Genomic DNA, 21,209 nt, shown 5'->3' with positions numbered 1-21,209 from the left:
GGTGCTCCTATGTTGGGTGCATAAATATTTACAATTGTTATATCTTCTTCTTGGATTGATCCCTTGATCATTATGTAGTGTCCTTCTTTGTCTCTTGTAATATTCTTTATTTCAAAGTCTATTTTATCTGATATGAGTATTGCTACTCCAGCTTTCTTTTGATTTCCATTTGCATGGAATATCTTTTTCCATCCCCTCACTTTCAGTCTGTATGTGTCCCTAGGTCTGAAGAGGGTCTCTTGTAGACAGCATATATCCGGGTCTTGTTTTTGTATCCATTCAGCCAGTCTGTGTCTTTTGGTTAGAGCATTTAATCCATTTACATTTAAGGTAGTTATCGATGTGTATGTTCCTATTACCATTTTCTTAATTGTTTTGGGTTTGTTATTGTAGATCTTTTCCTTCTCCTGTGTTTCCTGCCTAGAGAACTTCCTTTAGCATTTGTTGTAAAGCTGGTTTGGTGGTGCTGAATTCTCTTAACTTTTGCTTGTCTGTAAAGATTTTAATTTCCCTGTCGAATCTGAAAGAGATTCTTGCTGGGTAGAGAAATCTTCATTGTAGATTCTTCCCTTTCATCACTTTAAATATGTCCTGCCACTCCCTTCTGGCTTGCAGAGTTTCTGCTGAAAGATCAGCTGTTAACCTTATGGGGATTCCCTTGTATGTTATTTGTTACTTTTCCCCTGCTGCTTTTAATATTTTTTCTTTGTATTTAATTTTTGATAGTTTCATTAGCATGTGTCTTGGCGTGTTTCTCCTTGGATTTATCCTGTATGGGACTCCCTGCGCTTCCTGGACTGGATTGACTATTTCCTTTCCCATGTTATGGAAGTGTTCAACTATAATCTCTTCAAATATTTTCTCAGACACTTTCTTTTTCTCTCCTTCTTCTGGGACACCTATAATTCAAATGTTGGTGTGATTAATATTGTCCCAGAGGTCTCTGAGACTGTCCTCAATTCTTTTCATTCTTTTTTCTTTATTCTGCTCTGGGGTAGTTATTTCCACTATTTTATCTTCCAGGTCACTTATCCATTCTTCTGCATCAGTTGTTCTGCTATTGATTCCTTCCAGAGAATTTTTAATTTCATTTATTGTGCTGTTCATCATTGTTTGTTTGCTCTTTAGTTCTTCGAGGTCCTTTTTAAACGTTTCTTGTATTTTCTCCAATCTGTTTCCAAGATTTTGGATTATCTTTACTGTCATTACTCTGAATTATTTTTCAGGTAGACTGCCATATCCTCTTCATTTGTTTGGTCTTGTGGAGTTTTACCTTGCTACTTCATCTGCTGTGTATTTCTCTGTCTTCTTATTTTGCTTAATTTACTGTGTTTGGGGCCTCCTTTTCACAGGCTGCAGGTTTGTAGTTCCCGTTGTTTATTGGTGGGTAAGGTTGGTTCAGTGGCTTGTGTAGGCTTCCTGGTGGAGGGGACTGGTGCCTGTGTTCTGGTGGATGAGGCTGGATCTTGTCTTTCTGGTGGGCAGGGCTGCGGCCGGTGGTGTGTTTTGGGGTGTCTGTGAGCTTAGTATGATATTAGGCAGCCTCTCTGCTATTGGGTGGTGTTGTGTTCCTGTCTTGCTAGTTATTTGCCATGGGGCGTCCAGCACTGGAGCTTGCTGGTCATTGGGTGGAGCTGTGTCTTAGTGTTGAGATGGGGATCTCTGGGAGAGCTCTCGCCAATTGATATTACATGGGGCCGGGAGGTCTCTGGTGTTCGAATGTCCTGAACTCGGCTCTCCCACCTCAGAGTCTCAGGCCTGACACCAGACCGGAACACCAGACCCTCTCAGCCACACGGCTCAGAAGAAAAGGGAGAAAAAAAGAAAGAAAAATAATAATAAAATAAAATAAAATAATTAAAATGAAAAAATTATTAAAATAAAAAAATTAAAAAGTAATTTAAAAAAAGAAGACAGCAACAAAACCAATAAACAAATCTGCCAATGATAACAAGAGCTAAAAACTATAGTAAGATAAACATAAAAATCAGAAACCAGTCAGTCGCAGACAGCAAACCCCAAGTCTACCGTTGCTCAAAAAGTCCACTGCCTCAATTTTGGGTTGATTCGTTGTCTATTCAGGTATTCCACAGATGCAGGGTACCTCGAGTCTCTTGTGGGGATTTAATCCGCTGCTCCTGAGGCTGCACAGAGAAATTTCCCTTCTGTTCTTTGTTTGCACAGCTCCTGGGGTTCAGTTTTGGATTTGGCTCCACCTCTACATGTAGGTTGCCCTCAGGCATCTGTTCCCGCCCAGACAGGACAGGGTTAAAGCAGTGGCTGATTAGGGGACTCTGGCTCACTCAGGCCGGGGGGGGGGGGGGGGGGGGGGGGGAGGGAGGGGTACGGTAGTTATAATTGGAATGCGGGGCAAGCCTGCAACAGCAGAGGCTGTGGTGACTTTGCAGCAGCCTGAATTTCACCGGCTTTCCACCAGTATTCTTTTATTGTTCCAGGGTCCCGTTCAGGTCCTCCATGGCTTGAGTTGTTGCTTTGCATTTGTCTCCTGCAGCCTGTAACAGGTTCCCAGTCTTCCCTTGTTTCTTTGTGACCTTGAGAACGCTGAGGAGTATTGATTGTTATTTTGCCAAATATCCCTCAATTTGGTGTTTTCACACAATTGGACTGCAGTTACACGAACCGCAGAAGTGGTGCACCCCTTTCAGTGTACTGCATCACGGGGTGCCTGATGTCGGTGTGGCTTACTGCTGGGGAGAAGCAGTGGCCTTCATTCCTTGGTTACGGTGATTTCCGCTGGTTTCTCTTCTTACATCTTATGTCTCCTCGTATCCTTTCCCCCTATAGTTACCACATAACTTCGGGAGATACTTTGAGATTGTACAAATCCTGTCACCCCTCATACTTTCACTCACTGATTTTTGCCATCCATCTGTGTATCTAGTCTGCAGCCATTGACTTCTGTGGAGTTTGCCTAATGATTATTTTCTGTTTCCCTCTCTCCTTCTACGTTTATTCATTGGAATTCTACTGCAAGAAAGAGCTGCCACTTCTCCATCTATATATTTAATTGATTATTTACATCAGTATGGACTCATGGGTATTTATTTTATTCCATGGGTTATAATTCAGTACCATCACTATTTATTTTGTTGCTTAAACTGTTCTTGTTTTGGCCATTAGAAGCTCTTTTGTGTTCTTCCATCGAGATATATATATATATATATATACACACACACACACACACACACACACACACACACACACACATAGTTTTTTTCTTTTCTTAGCATTTCCTTGCTTGATGGTTCCACAAGATGTTTGCTCTAAGCTCGTCTTCTGTTTTCCTCTTCTCTGGCCCTGGATTCAGCCACTTTTCTAAGCAGCTCTGATTCCTTTTCCTGGAGAAGTGTTTAGAAAACAAGATCTGGGCATCAGGTGTGCTCATTACTGCTGGGGTCTCATTGCTTCTAGACCCTCTTAGTGGACAGACCTAGGAAATGTATATGTGGACGCTAACACATTCATGTGCACACATCTCTCTGTCTGCATCTTCAAAACCACAACTATCCCTATATCCTGGATTCCAGGTCAACGGCACAGAGTTCATTTTCATCTTCCCCTTTCCTTATCTCTAACTTCTTCCTCCAAGAGTGAGGTATCTGGGACTTACTCTTTGTAACATATTTATTTGGTCAATTCTAGTTTACACATAACTTACTTTCTGAATTGCTGGCCTGCATCCCCATGAGAAACACATTTACTGACTAGATTCTAGCATTCATGTGCAGCCAGGATACTGTTTTCTTCGGTTTCTCAGGTTAGATCTGTTTCCCTCCCCTTCGCGTGGTTGTGTTCTTTACTTGTAGTGGAGTGAGGTTTGCATTCTATCTGGGTTTCCTCCCGTATCCAGATTTTTCAAAAATCCATCTTTCGCCGGTGATTTGGGGTGCGACCTTTGTCACATACCGTTTCCACATGTGTCGGGGTCTATTGCGGACGTCCTGTTCCAGCGCTACTAGTCGTCTGTGTGTTCACACTTTGAATTGCAGAGGTTCTAGAGTGCGTCTTGATGTCTAGGAGAGCTAGTCTCTTGTTTTTCTTTCTCAGTGTTTTCCTGGCAATTCCTGCCTGTTGCTTTTCCTGTGGACGTAAAATCTTGCTCTGGTCTGAGTGGAGTTGAGTCCGGAACGGGGCTGCCTGCCCACGGACAGGGTGCAGAGATGTGGGAGTTTGTGGCCATGCTGCATGCACGCCGGGCTTCCTGAAACTCAAGGATCAAGCAGAAAGGGAAGGCGAACCTCTGGGTCCTTATTTTAACTTCATAATGTATTTCCTTTGCGAGACCGCCCCTTGACATTAACTTCCCTAGCAAAATATTTCCAGGGTTTTCGTCCAGAAGCTGTCATACGTAAGAGGGCATAGATGGCACCTCCTGACGGGCAGGGGCAGGAGGTGGCATCGGGGCTGCTTAAGGCAACGTGGCGTCTTCAGGCTGCCGCAGTCCCGGCAGCTGTAACGACTCCCGCGGGGGCTCGGCTCCCTGCCCGGCGCTAGGCTCTGTGCTGGGTGCTGTTCTTCCTGCCACGCAGCTTGGCACACAGCGTGCTGTCATCCCCAAGCCCCTGGTCGGCAGGTCATCCAAGCTCTAGCCGTGGAGAATGTCAGCAGAGCAGCCCCCAAAGCATGACTTCATCACGCTTGAGAAGTAGATTTAATTCTTCCCTGTTGATTCTTAGGGGGTGAGATCAATATTGCTAAGACAGGGTGAGGTTAGAAGCATGTCAATGACAATGTTCTGTGCCTTGTAGGTTTACTCTGGATCACTGGGAATTCTTAAGAAACAGCCCTGTGATGACTTCATTCTTGTTCCTCTGCACTGCACTTTCCAGGAGAGCTTTCGTGCCTTTTTGTACCATTTTAATTCCCTACCCTTGATCTGGCCTTGTAGTTGGAACCAGCACATCGCAGCTGAGAGTCTCGGAAATAGATGAGATACGGAGGGAAGTTGTGGGTCTGAATCTCTTTTTTAACCAGTCAATCGGAGCTCACTTGACGATGATGTACTTTCTGGAGCATGTCCGGAAAAGAGTTTAAGAAGAGTTTCGTTCCGGGGTCGTATTGTAGGCATAAGTGTTCAGCTTCTCAAGAGAACTTATTTTTAAAAGGCCAAGACTTGGTTGGCAATCCAAGCCTGATTTGTTCTTTTATAAGACATCAATCTTGTTGCCTTGTGGTCATATTCATTACCTGCACGTCTTGCACTTGGAGATTTTAATGGCAAGAACCAAAATGGACATAGGGTGACAAGCCACGGAGGACTTTTCTGGAAGCTTATGGGGATGCACAGAGCCGAGGACGGGGTTGAACCAGGAGACCCTGGAGGGCAGGAGCCTGGCAGCCCTGGAGGAACCCGATCCTTGGGCATGGCCCCGGCCCAAGGTCATTTCCAGCCAAGGAATCCCAAATTCCAGGGAGAAGCATCCACAGCTTCCCAGTGCCCCCGCCCGGGTTCCCACTCACGCGCCGTTTGGGCAGTGGGAGAGGAGAAGGGGGCCACCCTGAGTAGAGTGCCAGCACCCACGTGGAGCAGGGCGAGGTGATTCTCTGAAACCGGAGAGCGTGCTTTCCCGGAAGAAGGGCAGCACAGCCCTTGAACCTGCTGTGCTTGGCCAGGCGCTGGGCTTGATCTCCAGACCCACCGTCCACCCCAGGAGCCTGGGCTTCTCCCCTTACACTGTAAACACGAGCTCTCAGAATATCCTTTGCCGACTTTATTGCGACATCTTTGGTTTTGTCCCTGCGTTCCTTACTGATATTTGCCCGTTGCTGCTATTTAGAGGCATGGATTGAACCGAAAGAAGTCAGACCACATTTTCTGAGGTCTGCCGAGCTTTGCGGCAAGTACGTCACTGCCTTTAGAAAGTAGCCACCCCGCCTGGCACTGCACCCGTCTCCTCACCGTGCTTTTCCGTTCCAGGGCCCGCCACTCCTCTGCTTCCAGGAGGACCCGCTGCAGCAGCCCCTGGATCTGGCCATGGGACAAGTGTCCAGCGTGGCCCAGTCAGCCCAGGAGAAGGTGAGCCGGGCGCCGTCACCTGCCTTGGGCCTTTCCTCACCGCAGAAGCGAATTTAAAGCGGGGTTGGATAACTGAGTCACGTTGCTGTGCAGCAGAGATTGACACAGCATTGTAGATCAGCTAGACTTCAGCTTAAAAAAGAAAAAAAGCTGGGATGGGGGAATTTATTCTGTCTTGGAATTATTGAAAATGCCAGACACCTTACATCAAAAAAATAAATAAAATCTGATCCATCACCTTGATGACTAGATAAATAAGACATGGCATATCCACACGATGGAGTATTATTTGGCCTCCTAAAGGAATGCAGTTCTGACACGTGCTCCCATGTGGATGAGCCTCGAAGACACTCCACTAAGTGAGAGAAGCCAGACATGAAAAGACACATAAGGTTCCATTTATATGAAATATTCAGAATAGATAAATCAGTAGAGGCAGAAAGTAGATGAGTGGTGTCCAGGGGCTGGGGCCGGGTAATGCTTGAGGGGACGTGAACAGGGACTGACTGCTTCGGTGAACAGGACAGGGTTTCAGGGGGTGATGAAAATGTTCTAGACTGGTGATGTTTGTACAACGCTGTGAAATATATTTAAAAACCATTTAATTGTATAGTTTAAATGGGTGAATTATATCTAAATTTATACATATAGTTATATAAATAATATGTGAATAATTTCTGTAACACGATATATAGATTTGAGTCATTTAGATATCACGTAGAGTTTATTTTATAGTTCCTAACAGCTCACATGCTGAAGTTACTTATTAGACTGCTCGAATACCATAAATAATTGTAAGTTCTTTTTTTTTTTTTTTTTTTAACAAAAAGCGTCTGTAGAAGTGCTGAGAAACTCTTAGGTACAAGGCTTACCCTTGTATCTCTCTATATTTTATTATCAAATTAAATGCATATCATTTAGCAGACAGCAAGGAGGGGACACCTGGGTGGCCCCCGGGCCCAGGAGGAGCTCACATCCAGCCCCCTGGAACCCCACCTCTTGTGTATCTCCTCCCTGGCTCAGCTAGAGCATTGTTTGTGCATTTCAGACGTTTATTGTTCTGTGTGCACAGTTTCACAAGAAGCTTTCTCCTTATGGAACATGACAGCTTGGAGGTTCATCCAGGTTGATTTGTGTCTCTCTAGTTCATTAGCTGGAACTACAGTTCAGGATTCTGGGTGGACCAGGGCTGCTTTTTCCACTTTCCACTGATGGATAATTAGGTAGTTTTCTCTTTTTCTCAAGTACAGCAAGCAGAGCTGCCATGGACTGTCTCCTGAGTCCTCAGGCATAAGAACGGGAGTATCTCCAGGGCAGGCATGGCATTCCTAGCTTGTAGGTACGCACGCTTCAGCTCCACCACGGATTCCAGAATTGGTCGCCCGGGAGCTGGCCCAGCTTCCTCTGCCCGGGCAGCGCAGGGAAGCTCTCTTTCCCCACCCTTGGCCGATACGGGGGTCACAGAGCTCCATAACCCCTGCAACAAGCATGGAGAAGTCTCTGGAAGATATTGGGAGGAAACTGGTGGCCACAAGGCAGGATGCTGACAGCGGCACAGCCCATAAGAGCTGGAAGGGGCCTTGCGAGCAGATGCTCCAGTGCCTAAGTTTCAAAGGCTGGGGGACTGAGGGACAGATTGCTGCTGGCCTCACCTACCCAAGGTCCCTGCTTGGCAAGTGCCCCTGTGCAGTGAGTGCCCTATTATTACAAATAGACCCCAGGTCCCTTTGTGGTGGACAGTTTCTGTTTGCTGATTTCTGACACTGTCAGCGTTAAGAGAGGGACAGATCTCAGGGGCTGGCCTGGAGGTGCCGGGAGGGAGCAGAGATTGGAAATGGCAATAGACCATTTTTAAAGGTCTTGATATATATTGCCAGAAAAGCATCCTTTGGAAAGTGGACAGTTAAACTGTGTTTGTTTTAATACCATTACAGTAATTGTGCATACCCCTCAAAAAGTTAAAAACAATATATAGAGTGCATAAGCTTTTTTTTTAAGTCTGCCCTCTTCCTCTCTGCTCTCAGCCTTCCTTCCTCTGCTCCCCCCGGATAGGACCATGGACGGCTGTCCACACTATCTTCTAGGAAGCTTTTTACCCAGTAAACTACTGGGAAAGTGCACACGATCTCGTATTCTTTTACAAGTTTCTTCGTAGTTCTTGACTCGTGTGTTTTCTTGACCAGGGACTGATTTTGCGGAAGACAACTTTTCCACGGATGTGGGGTGGGAAGCAGTGGAGGGGAGATGGTTCAGGCAGTAATGTGAGCGCTGGGGGGCGGCAGATGAAGCTTCGCTCACCTGCCTGCCGCTCACCTCCTGCTGTGGGTTCCTGTTAGGCCACAGACTGGCCCCGGGGTTGGGGACCCCTGCGTTAAACGAAGGACAGGCGTTGTCCCAGGAGCTCGTGCTCTAGGGCTGCCTGTCGGGCAGGACGCTGATGACGGTGTCTTCCTCCTTTTAGGATCTAAACACCCCCCATGGGTTCCAAACTTAGGTTGAATCCTGTGCCAGCAACGTCATGTGTTCTCTCTGCTCTGTGTAATTCTTGAGAAGGGAAGAACCGTAGCAGAGCCTGAGGACTCAGAAGGTGTCCAAGGAATGCAGATGGGAGATTCAATGACATCCCCCTCCCCTTTCCACACTCCCTCCAGAGTGTCAGGGTCTGTGTTTCTCATCCCTCTAACTCAGTCCTGACAGGGGGCGTGTGGATGACATTTGAGGTAACGAAAGGGATGACTCTGGGGTCTGGTGTCTAGTCACGTCTTCAATCAAGTAGATGAGAATGGGGTTCTGGTCTCCCTTCGTGAGCATCTTCCCAGCTTGTGTTTGGTCTTGAGTCTCCCAGCACGACCCTCGCAGAAAAGAACCGGGTCTCCCCTGCCTACCAGTTGCCATGTGCTCGGACTTTCTCCTGCAGCCCCCGAAGACCCCCATGTGGCAGAGCAACTACCTTTGCAAGTACCTGGCTCATCAGCAAGCTCCCCGCTCCCGTGCTGCACAGAGAGTGGGGTCTTGCATAGCTTAGAGCATCTGAGTCACCTTGCAGGACCCGTGGTAGATGCACACTCCACACCCGGCAGCCGTGGCTGAATTGGGGGCTTCTGAGCAGTTTACTCATGACTCTTCTGACACCAAATATGTGCGATTTTTCTTGCACCCAACAAGCAGTCCTCCAGTTCTCTGGACACCAACAGGGTGTCCTACAATTCAACTCGATTCTGGCACTGACTACCCACTCAGCACAGACCCTACAGGTTAAGGGCTCAGCCCAAGACTGCCCCTCACTTCAGACGCCAACCCCAAGTCTGGGCCACCTGTACCCACCAACTGGCTATAAAGCGGCAGGTCCCACAACCCCTTCCAAATGCTTGAGCATTTGCTAGGACAGCTCACAGAACTCGGGAAAGCACTTTACTTACTATTATCAGTGTCTAATAAAGGACACAGCTCAGGAACGGCCAAATGGCAGATGCCTGGGACAGGGAAGGGAGAAGGGGTGCGGAGCTTCCACGCTCTCCACATGTACCGCCCTCCCAGGACCAGAAGCTCTCCGAACCCCATTGTTTAGGGGTTTTCTGGAGGTTCCATTACAGAGGCATGGCTGATTAAATCACAGGCATGGGTGAGTGTTCCCTCTCTAGTTCCCATCCCCTCCCCTGAAGTCCAGGTGGCAAAGCTGCTACCTTCTAACCACGCCTTGGTCTTTCTGGCCCCCAGTCCCCATCCTGATGTTATCTAGGGGCTGGCAACCACCAGTCATCTCCTTAGCATACAAAAGACATTCTTATCACTCCGGAGATTCCAAGGCTTTTAGGAGCTGTGTGCCAGGAACTGAGGACAAAGACCAGATATTTATTCCAAGAGGCAAGCTGTGCTGGGGCAGGGGCATTTTTCTAAAGGAGTTCTCCCCGTGCAGGGCAGGACGCCTGTGCTCGTGTGGACGGGCATCTTTCCAGGTGGCGACTGGAAGCACCCCTGGGTCTCCAGGGCTCATGGTCTGCAGACACACGCTCAGCTTAGCCGGGTGGCAGGCCCAGTGAGGGCTCGGTACCGAGAGGCATTCTCGGTGGGGCACTTCTTGTGGAGGAGAGCATTGCCCTTCATCTTCTCTCCAGGGCTCTCTGTGTCCTCCCTTCCAGTCTCAACACGCCCCCAGTACATTTCTCTCTCCCAGACTGTAATTGCGCTCTTACACAAGAGCAGCGAGTTTCAGCTGTGTTCTCTTTCCTCATGTCCTAGGAGAGGTTTGCTCCAGAATGTTTGACCCAGAAGGAGCAAACTTAGTTTAGCTCTTCCTTCTTGGGGTGCAGCCTTAACCCCTCCAGGGCAAATGCGTGGGTTCGGAAGCTTTGTGAAGGCGTGAGGTCTACAAGGGCAGCCTGGGAGCTCTCCAAACGTGAATCAGGGTTAGGAGTGTTGTGCTGGGACAGGCACGCGCTGCAAAGGCCACACGTTTACTTAGCAAGCATAGTGAGTGTCCCTTTGAACAGGATGTATATGTGGAAGGCTTGCCAGGCAAAGCAAGGGTCACTTGCTGCTGGGGGACTGCAGTGATGCTGGCCTTCTCGGTGTGAGGCCCTCTCTGAGCCACGGGCTTTGTGTCTGTAAAGGATGAATCCTTCCCCGGCCCCGGCCTGTGCAGCACCTGCAGGGCCCCTGCCATGTGGTAGCTCTGATGCCGTCGGGCAATAAGGGCCGTGTCTGTTCTCATTAGTGCCCACAGCTCTTCTCTGCCCAAGGAAGCATTGTGCCCATTGTACAGAGGAGGAAACTGAGGCTAAGAGAGGCTGGGGCACTCGGGCAAGGGAACTAAGAGCTGCTGAATAACAGAGGCTGGAACTGAACCCGAGTCGGCCTCCAGAAACGAGCTCCAACCGCAATACACCATAAACAGCACTGTTACTATTATTATTTACATTTTTATTATTATCATTTCACTTAAGCTCCCACCCACCCCCCCCAGGAAAGAGACGGTGAAAATGGGAAAAAAAGGAACTGAAAGGCACTAACCAACCCTTGCTTCTGTAAAACCATAGCAACAAACAGACCTCGGGAAATTGCATGGAATTTCCCCCGGAATCTTATTCCACAGTGTATGTTGGGGAACCCCACAGCCGTCACTGGGATGAATTGTATATTGTGAGCACGTGGGTTTTTTCTGTCTAAGGCTGTTATGCATTCATATACTATAATATACTCTGGGAGCTTCTGGGCACTCCTGTGCTCTTTCCAGACCTTGGTGGACCCCTTACTTTGCAAGGGTAGAGCACGCAAAGTCGTAGTTGCAAATAGGAAATTTGGTTGACTCTTTATTTGGCTTTGCATGACTTGAAATTCCAGGTACCACATTAGCCTGGTATTTATGCTAAAATACTAACAGGTTGTGAAATTGTTTTGACGCCAGGTCTTTCCAAGGGCAGGTGCGAAATTCCTCATTGGAGGCCCTGCCCTTTGAGGTGTGAATGGGAGCAGTGTCTCCGGGAGGGCCACCTGTTTGTTTGGATAGAGGAATGTGGAATTCTGGGCTGAGTCAGCCCTCAGGTACTTCGCCTGGTGAAGACCAGGTAAAAGGACCCTCAGGTAAGCTGGGGTTTTGTTTGTGAGTTGGAACACACAGAGCAGTGGCATTGGGTGGAGGTGTGACCAAGTGCCTGCATTTTAAAGGAAGTGTCCTGTATATGTCTTTTAATGCATAGAGTCCATGGAGGAGAACAGCACATTCTTGGATTTTTAAGCCAAGGAATGCTCACATTAAACCACATGGTGTAGTAACAATACCTTCTGGTCGTGTACTATTACTGAAAAGCCTCGTTGTTCTTTTTAAAGTATCCCAACAAGAGAAGGGATGGAGAGTGTAGTTGGGGGTGGGGTATCGGAGCCCGTGTGGTCCAAGGCACACCCCTCGAGGGGATGAAATAGAGCATCTACCCAGCATTCCTTGGGGTTGGCTGCCATCTTGTTTCCAGCATTTTTCACCTCTGTCCACTGGGAGAGTCCTTATAGAAATACACCTTCAGCCAGGTATTGTGAACAAGCGGGCAAGGAGGGTTAACTTTATAGATGTTCTGAGAATAGTCAGCTCTGATGGAGTTTACTTTTAAATTGAGTCTGTTCCAGAGTAGAAGTAATATTTTCTATCAGGCTCGTGCCATCTTAAAGAATACTTACAGGGCCAAGACTGGGTTGCAGAGTTGGGGAAGAAATCTGACTGGGAACTCTGAAGGACTAGTGAAGGGTCTTTACTTCCATTTTTATTTTGGAGTTCTTTCCCGCACGATGTCATATAGCGTGATTGAAGTGAAATATATTGGGTGACATAAACCTTTTAGATCCTTTTTCTCAGCTGTATTCCTAATTCTTTTGGAGACAAAAGTAATTACATTATTTCCAGTTCTCTAGAGTGTTCTCAGAGAAGGAGGAGCTAAGGCAATCATACAAGAGGCTTAATTGAAAAGGAAAGTGGAAAAGTGTGGTGAGATTGACAGATTCTGAGGACTTTCTTGTTGGCAAGCAGTAGCAAAACCTGGGACTACCTAGGCCTGGAATTCTTTGGGCCCCTGTCTAAACAAAGGAATATAGTTTGAAGATAAGACCCATTTGCATAGGTATGTGACTGAGTTTAAGGTCTGGAGGCTAGAGAGAAAAAAAATAACCTTGACTGATGGCCTCCCTGCAGTTATAACGAAATGTGCCCACTTTCACATCCTGAAGATGCTTCCCTCAGCTGCCTCCCCTCTTGACCCTTGGGGGTGGACCAGGGACCCTGACCCTTCACCTGTCAGCGCAGCTGCTCCTTGGGCTAAAGACTTGCACCTTTGAAACCCTCCCCATGTGGAGCCCGCCCACCCCCCATGAAAGGCTCTCCTATGTAGAGAGGAAGGGGATTTATCTGAATACACGGTTCAGCCTTCTGTTGTGTGATTTTTGAAATGGTTTATGTAATCGAGGATTTCTTTGCTTGCTTTGGGAAACAAAATCTCAAGAATAAAGCAGGTGGATTTGTGGCTGGCTACTTTGAAGGGAGCTCGCTTCTGTGCGTCCAGATCTTGGCTTTGTGGAATTCTGCTCCAGGGCCTCTGCCACAGAAGCCAGACATCGCTTCAGTTTAACTTTAAAAATCCAGTACCGATATCAGATTGCTTCGGGGGGGAGGCCCACACATTAAAGGTTTGACAGCCATATTTAAACAGCCCTGTATAATTGGGATGCTCCAAGGAGCTGACTTGTAAACTTCAGAAGGGAGCCTCATGAACACGATTGTGTTTGGGGCAGGGAGACTCTAGGGTCAAGATCAGGGTCTCTACCCGCTCGTCCATATTTAGGTAGAAGTCAACCCTGGACGCTCTGGCACTAGCTGGAAGGGTCTGCTTAACCTTGCATCAGGTGATTCTGCCTTCTGCTGTTCCAAGAGGGGACCCCTTGGGGATGCGGACAGCCTTGCCGCTATTTGCCTGGGTTGAGAGAATTTAATCCCCGTTGTGGATAACACCTTAATGCACTAAAAGAAGATTACTTATTTTGAAAGCCTCCTTTCCATTTTGTTTTCATCCATTTGGCAAATGGGACATTATTCCTCTCAGAGAGGCGGGGGCAGAGCCTGGCCCTGGGCATGGATTTGGCCTAATGGTCATCCCTCCAGCTGGACCCACAGGAACAGTGGTGGCATTTCGTTTGGCCGTATCAAAACTGATCAGATTGTTGATTTAATTAGTTTTTCCAGCTGAATATACTAAAGAATGGCCAAGAAATGGTTGGTCTATATGACAGGTGTTATTTAGAGGGTCAGAAAGCCATAGGGCCAGGGAAGACCCTCCGGGGGGGGGGGTCTCTATGAAACGGCATTCAGACCTTTAGATGTCCCATTTTTAGTGATTGCACTTACTTTCCTGATGTGACTTGAATGGTAATTGTGACCTTTGGAGGCTTGCATTCTAGAAGTTTTAAAGTCTTTTAAAATCTTTGTTGGATTATTTGTTTATTTGCTTCTAACCAGGTGCTTGGGCTATCTGTGTATCAGGAATGGGGCAGTGGGGTAGCTTTTTGTAGAACTGGGTACAAACGGAAACCAAACTTTTTCTTGAGTCAGGGCGCTAATGAAGCTGTCAGTTTTCTCGGTAACATTCTAATTAGCTCAGTATAGACGTTTCCAAAGAAGAAGTCAACCAGTCACTGTCTGGTTTTTAATTTTAAGCAGTAAAACAGCCTCCGCTATTGAGACAAAGAACAGAGAATTTTCTCCGTGTCATGTCACTTGTGTGTATAACTCATCCGGCATCAAAATACATTCCTTCTGGGACTTCCCTGGTGGTCCAGTGGTTAAGACTCCACGCTCCCAGTGCAGGGGGCCCAGGTTCTATCTCTGGTCGGGGAACTAAGATCCCGCATGCCACGTGGCTCGGCCAAAAACAAAAACAAGTTCCTTCTCAAAGGATTGTTTATAGAGCATTTATTTTTAAAATGAATAGATGACATTTCTTATACAAACATTTTTTTTGTTCCACCCTTTGATGAACTCTGGAGATGCAATAACATGATGAAGATATAGCACTAATCCACGTAGATCAGTCCTCTGAGAGGGACTTCACAAGAACGCATGAAAATAAGGGTTGTGCAATTCTCTGCCAGTATTTGGTAAAGGCAAGATTTTCTTTTTCTAGCCCTGCACTGTCCAGAGCATTTATAGTGGACCCTGGAGATGGGCCCCTTGCTGGGGGGCCTGGTATAGTACAGGTCAGGTTTTTGTTGGAGGGGCAGGTAGGCCCCGAGTGGAGAGGGTCGGGGAGAGGGTTAGTGGGGAGGACATGTTTTTAGTCTGAACTTTGTGACATAGCAGTTACCCCGACAAAGTAACTGTTTTGACAGTCTTTCTACTTGGTATTTTAGGTTCTAAATCCACCAGAGAATTAAAAGAATTTTTCCTTTCTTCCCAAGTGACACCATCCAATGTGGGGTGAGCAGTTCCCTTGGGAATGTGGGATCCATCCCGCCGTACTCTCAGCCTCTGCCGACCCGGCTTTGGCCAGACGCACTGGCCACCTGCTGGACCCCCTCCATCCTCTCCCACTGCCCTTCCTCCCTGCCTTTGCACACCTGGCACCTGGCCTTGTGGTCATCCCACACTGGGCTTGCTTGGCATCTTGCCAGGAGGGTGGCCGACCCCTCATTCTGGAAGGTCTGCTCCAGTAGGGGGATTCTGTGGCAGAAACTCGATACTCCTCTGTGAGGCAACAGCTTTCACACTCATCCCTCTAAAATGCTTTGCGATTTATGTCAGGAATATGGTCAGGTTTATTCCTGATGTAATTATTTTCTCTCGTAGGTCTTTAAATGAGCTCATTTTATAATTCTATTTTTATTAAGGCTATATCATTTTGTAACTGTTTAATATTTCATTCGTTCTTTGAATTATCCCTGCCTCTTTGAAAACCACAATAGGTTAAAATGTATTTAAATAGAAACAATTTCTTGTGTTCTGGGTACATTTTTTATTTTTTCCTTGCAACATCCATAAGAAATTTTCTTTTTAAGGCCCATTTTTAGTGAGAGACGGTGGCTAATGGCGTTCACTCCATGTGAATGTGGAACTGTCTGGGCAGTTTAAAATCAGCTGCGTGGAGAAATAGAACAAAGCCATGTTTAAAGAAAAAAATCTTTATGAGTGGAAAGATCCTAACTAGATTTGGGCAAGCCAGAGTGAGCTCCCAGGAGTCCATCAGGAAGAAAAGATCTGAAATTTTGCTTCTAGTTTTCAAATTGCTGCATAATAGAAAAGGTGTGAGTCTGGATATTCCTCCATATTTGAAACTCTGAATTCTTGTCCTTGCTCATTTATAGAGTCCAGATTATTTTGTTCAGTGAAACGAAGATGGGTAAGGTGCAAGCTCTCCTCTGTCTTGCGTAAAGTTCCGTGGTTTTATGGCCCCTTCTCTAGGTGGTGTTTTGTCATGTGTTGGCCGAGACCATCCAGTTCCTGGTCAGCGTGGGGCTACCCTCGTCCGAGGACACGGGGCGGCCTCTCTACAGTGTGCGGCTCTCCCCGCTTCATCTACAGGTAAAGTTGCGGAGACTGAGCGAGTCCTAGGAAAACAGTTCTCATAAACCTGCAGGGTGAGAGGGGTGCAGTCACGGACGTGGATGCTCTTGTTTTCATTAATTACCGTTCATTCCATAAGTTTCAGACTGCCACCTTCCATATTATATTGTCTCTGTAGGAAATAAAGTGTGTGTGAAATAGGTGTATGTATACACACACACACATATGTACACACATAGGTATATACACAGACACATATATATACACACACACATATGTACACGTATATATAACGAATTCAGAGTTTCCCATCCATCAAATACGGGAGATACGGTATTTTTCAAGGCACTGAAGCATATCAAGGGTGTTGTCGACTGTTAGATTAAGGTAAATGGCATCTGAGAGGAGGAAAGTGGTTCTATTTCAGGATCAAGTACTAGACCTCAGAAGTCTCCTGCAGCTTGGAAAACAGCTTAGGGGCTGGACTTGGCATTCCTCCTTTTAGTGTTTGAAAAAGTCAGCTTTAAAAGACCCCTTATTATTTTTATATGTTAAAGGATGTGTACTACCATTATTTTTTGGATAATAGACATTATTATAATAATTATATTAGACTTACATAATTATAACTTTTATGATTGATACCTTTATATATTGTATATATAACATTAATAATTATACATAAAGCAATTATAAATAGAGACATATGTAATAATTATAATAGACTTACTAGTGAAACTTCTGGATGCCTAAACCATCAGATAGCATGTCACACACACAGAAGCAGAAGTTCACTGAAGCTCTTGTTTAGCCGGTGTGTAAAAACTGTGAATTTCTGGCTCTGTTTCAGGGGTCACTGCTGATTCAAGTTGTTCCCTCTCCTCTGTCCTTGTGCTTGACTGCTAATTTGGGGAACGAGGGCAAATCATTCAGGGTTCTCAACCACAAGGGAAGATTATATTCCATTTGCTTTGCTTAAAAGACATGGTTTTAAACAACCAGAGCAAACAAAAATTTCTGGCTCCCTAAATGGCTTTTCTCTGAAACCCAGCCTCCCCACCCCTACCCTGGTAACATTCCCTTTCCGAGAGTCGCAGAGGTTAAGTTGACGTCGTGGACTTGTCAGATGTTAAAGCCCTCCTGCTCCCCGACTAGTTTTTTGGACAGTGTGATTAGAAGATTATTTTAAAGTCTGGGACACACGTACCCAACATGACACACGTTTCAGGATGGGGTGAGTCCAGCAAGGACCACAGACATTCACCGAGGAAACGTAGTTTCTGAGATGCTGTTTATGTGCCATTTTCGGCAGCTCAGATACAGGTAACACTATTGTATCTTTGATCTCTTACCGTAGTTTAAAAGCAGCCTGTGGATTACCTCTCAGAGCAGAGGCAGCTGCTAGAGGTTGGTGAATTATTAACGCTCATGCCAGGAGGCATTCCCCCCCTCTGCTGTTCTTCAGATAAAAGATGCATAGAGACGAGCAGCTAAGCCCTCTCCCCAACCTGGTGGGAGCGACTCGGGGACTGTGGCAATGAAATTAAAGTGCACTTTTGCGAGAGTCACCCAGAATTACAGGGCAAGGGAAGCATCGTTTCTCTTACCTCATGCTAGTTGCTAGCATGAGGGAGAGTACTGAGTACTGAGAAAACAAGTCTAAAGCCATTCTCTCCTTCCCTTTCCCTGGGTGGTGGGGCGGAGGCGTGGAGGTGGGAAGGGTCAAGATGTTGGCTTTAGAATGAGTCTCCAGCTGAAGAAGGAAGGATGGCGTATTAGTTTGCTCTAGCTGCTGAAACAAATCACCGTAATCTTAGCTGAAAACAGCACACATTTATCATGTCACCATTCTGGAGGTCTGATGTCCAACACGGGCTAAAATCCTGGTGTTGGTGGGCTGCCTTCCTTTCTGGAAGCTCTCGGGGGAGAATCTGTTTCCTTGCTCACCTGTCATCAGCAGGATTCAGCTCCTTATGGTTGTAGGACTGAGGATCGAATTCCCTGCTGGCTGTCAGCTAAGGGCAAGGTCCCAGGTTCGAGAGGCGACCTCACTCCTGGGTTCCTGGCATCTTTCTCTATCTTCCAGTCACATCTCCCTGGCATGCTCGTCTGTCTTCCTCTTCTATTTTTAAGGGCTCCTATGCTTCCCCAGGGATCACTGGGTTAATGCAGGGTTGTCACCACACCCCAAGGTCCTTACCCTAATCACACCTGTAGAGTCCCTTTTGCCACGTGAGGTAATATATCCACAGGTTCTAAGGATTGGGGTGTGGACATCTTTGGGGGGGCAGGCGTTATTCTGCCACAACAGATGGGTAGGGCCGGAAGGGGCATCGGGAGAGATCAGAGTCCAAGTGGAGGTTGTGTAGTGGCCCCGGCAAGAGAGGATAAGAATGCTGACGGCTCTGTACACAACCCTCGGGGGCTGTGTCAGCGTGTGGGGGCTGGACAAGGCGTCCGGCTCCCTTCTCTTTGTTCCTCCGGCTCCATTATGCCTTGGTGAGGCTCTCAGGAGAGAGCTGCAAAGCAGAGGGCTGGTCATCAAGAGGCTGCAGGGTTTTCATGGCACCTGGCCTTTAGCCCCGACCCTGACGTTCCTCGCCAAGTGACAGGTTGAGGCAGAGGAAGGCGCCGGGGAGGGCGGGGTGGGCTACACAACGGGGAAGGGGAGGTCAGGGGATCTGGGACCCTGCTTTCCATTTTGAAAGCACACGGTATGCCAAGGAGGCGATAAATAACGGTCTAAGAAAACAAATGAACACACAGACACATTTTGAGGCTCCAGTGAAGAGAGCAGTCCTCCCATCTTTTTTTTTTTTTTTTTTCTTTAATAGCTGGAGCTCCACATGAAGGAGAAGAGAGAAGACATTCAGATCAAGTGGTCCTTCATCAGTGCGCCAGAGATGGCCATTACGATCCAGCCCAAGGCACCGGGGGAGGTCAGTCCGTGAGTGACTGTGATTCCTCCCTCGTGTACGTGCAAACGTGGCACATTATGACCCCCTGCTCTGGGAGACGGAGCCTCTGATTAATGCGTGTCTGATGTGTGATCCCGGGGAATGCACAGGGCAGTGATGGGGCAGCGTTGGTGGGCGGGGTGGGGGGTAGGGGAGGTGGGGAGGGCCTTCCGTGGATTTAATGCCAGCTCTCACCTGGGCTGCACCTGCAGTCACCTGGCAGCTTTTAAAAATCCTGAAGCCTCCCCCGTCCCCCAGGCAGGTTTAATTGGACCGGGGATTTTTTAAAGCACTTGTGTGCAGCACTTGTGTGCAGTGGTTGAAAACCATGGCAGTGATGGAACCTAGGTTTTCCTCACCGTTCTATCACCCCTGACCCTCAGACGCTTGCCTTCACTGTGAGGGCGCTCCACTCACCTACAGCTCAGCCTGAGTCCAAAGCCTGGCTTCCAAGGCCACCACCTCCTTTCTCTCCACAGCTTTTGCAAAGCTGCATCTCAAGTCTGAAGGTGATCTCCCCGCTTCCTGTGGTCTTGGGGGTGTGAGGAAGTGAATTTGGGAGCAGGAGGGGCCTGCTGAGTCACGTGGGTGCTGTCACTTTCAGTTGCTGGAAAAATTGTTCAAAATTTAATAATTTGTCCATAAATATTATAACTGTTTGTGCCTTGATATAGGTGTAGGCAGTTTGTTTTTAAGACTAAGAAGTTTGAATTGTAATTCTTTTCCCTTGCATACGTCAGAAGTGGAATTGTTGCCTGACCGTTTAGTTGTACAAAGTACACATGTTAAGTGTTTCCCTAGTCACTGGTTTATTTTCTTTTTCTCCTTCCCGCCCACGTTTGCATCTGCTTTCCCCCACATGGCACTGCTTTTTCAGGCCTACAGTACACACAGAACGGTTCTGTAAACTGCTCCCCTGCCACCTCTGACATCAGACCTTCCAGAGTTCAAGATTGCTCTGCTGGTCTTCATAGCAGAGTGTATCCCGCCGAGGGGGTACTGAGTTCTGTGCTCAAAAACTACTCAAATTAAGTGTTTTCCTCTGTGTGGTTACGTTACCAACTTGATGTGAGTTAATGTAAGCAGATGTAAGCATTTGCTTCTGTTAGTACAGTTTCAGGTTTTGTCCCCCATCTTTGTTGATTTACATATTTTTTGAACGTGCAGAATATTAACATAGTTCAACAGTCAAAATTACATGAAATATTGTGTGCAGAAGTCCAGTCTCCATCCCTCTCCCCTCCACCCCATCCATCCCCTGCTCTCTGCTCGCTTGTCTCTTTCGTTTTCGTTTACCCATCCTAGGTTTCTTTTTGCAAAATGGACCTTATTGCCCCATTCTTAAGCCACTCAGTGGCATGCTGTATGCAGTCTTCACACCTTGCTCCCCACAAGGCCCTGTACATTTCTCTGCCAACCATGGGCTCCCCGTATTAATAAGAAGCATGACTTTCCCAATGAAGTAATCCTGTGGGATTAAACCAGCCCCTTGGAGCTGGGTCCTGTGGGCTTAGTAACCCCTTGGGCCCCTGGCGGTTGAGATGGCATGGGGGCAGGGGGACAGCTATAAAGGAAGGTCCCCAAGTCAGCTGCTCTGCAGATCTAAAATGTGATGGACCCTGAGCACCCCAGAACCCATCTTTCCCCCTTGGTTTCCTCCTCTGTAAAGTGAGGAGAAATGGGCGGGTTAAAAAAGATAGAAATAGATAAACCAAGTGCAACACATCCATACAATGGACTATTCTTCAGTCATAAAAAGATTGGAGTACTAATATGTGCTAGCTTATGAATGAACCTTGAAAACATTGTGCTAAGTAAAAGAAGCCAGACATAAATGACCATGTCATATGATCCCATTCCTATGAAATACCCAGAATACACAAATCCATGAAGATGCAAAGCAGATTAGTGGCTGTCAGGGGCTGTTGGGGGGAGGATTGGGGAGTGACTGCTAATGAGTAAAGGGTTTACTTTGGAGGTGATGGAAATATTTTGGAACTAGATAGAGGTGATAGTTTTACAACACTGTGTATGTATGTACTAAACACCACTGAAATGCATACCTTAAAATGGTTACATTTATGTTACGTGAATTCACCTCAGTTTAAAAATAAGGGTATCAAGAACCTATTGCAATAAGAGAAAGATGATGGCAGAGCGGTTCTCAGTGCAGACCCTGGAG

At 47.0% G+C, this 21,209-nt stretch overlaps 1 protein-coding gene across 7 annotated transcripts in view; it reads left to right on the top strand.

Annotated features, from left to right (window-relative positions):
* The window catches only part of C2CD2 (C2 calcium dependent domain containing 2), a 61,799-nt gene that overhangs the window by 10,285 nt on the left and 30,305 nt on the right, over nucleotides 1-21,209 (top strand). For 4 of the 7 annotated variants that reach the window (XM_057545472.1, XM_057545474.1, XM_007172706.2 and 1 more), the window contains exons 2-4: nucleotides 5,939-6,037; nucleotides 15,969-16,088; nucleotides 18,905-19,009. In XM_057545472.1, the coding sequence (XP_057401455.1) occupies nucleotides 5,939-6,037; nucleotides 15,969-16,088; nucleotides 18,905-19,009 (324 nt within the window). Of the gene's footprint in view, nucleotides 1-5,784; nucleotides 5,863-5,938; nucleotides 6,038-15,968; nucleotides 16,089-18,904; nucleotides 19,010-21,209 lie in introns of those variants that run through there. The other 3 variants (XM_007172703.2, XM_057545473.1, XM_057545475.1) reach the window with 3 other exon arrangements.

This window comes from Balaenoptera acutorostrata, chromosome 4 (genome assembly GCF_949987535.1).
Source record: "Balaenoptera acutorostrata chromosome 4, mBalAcu1.1, whole genome shotgun sequence".
In the NCBI taxonomy this organism is placed as follows: domain Eukaryota; kingdom Metazoa; phylum Chordata; class Mammalia; order Artiodactyla; family Balaenopteridae; genus Balaenoptera; species Balaenoptera acutorostrata.
The sequence above is the reverse complement of the archived record's forward strand: the minus strand, read 5'-3'. Positions and strand labels throughout refer to the sequence as shown.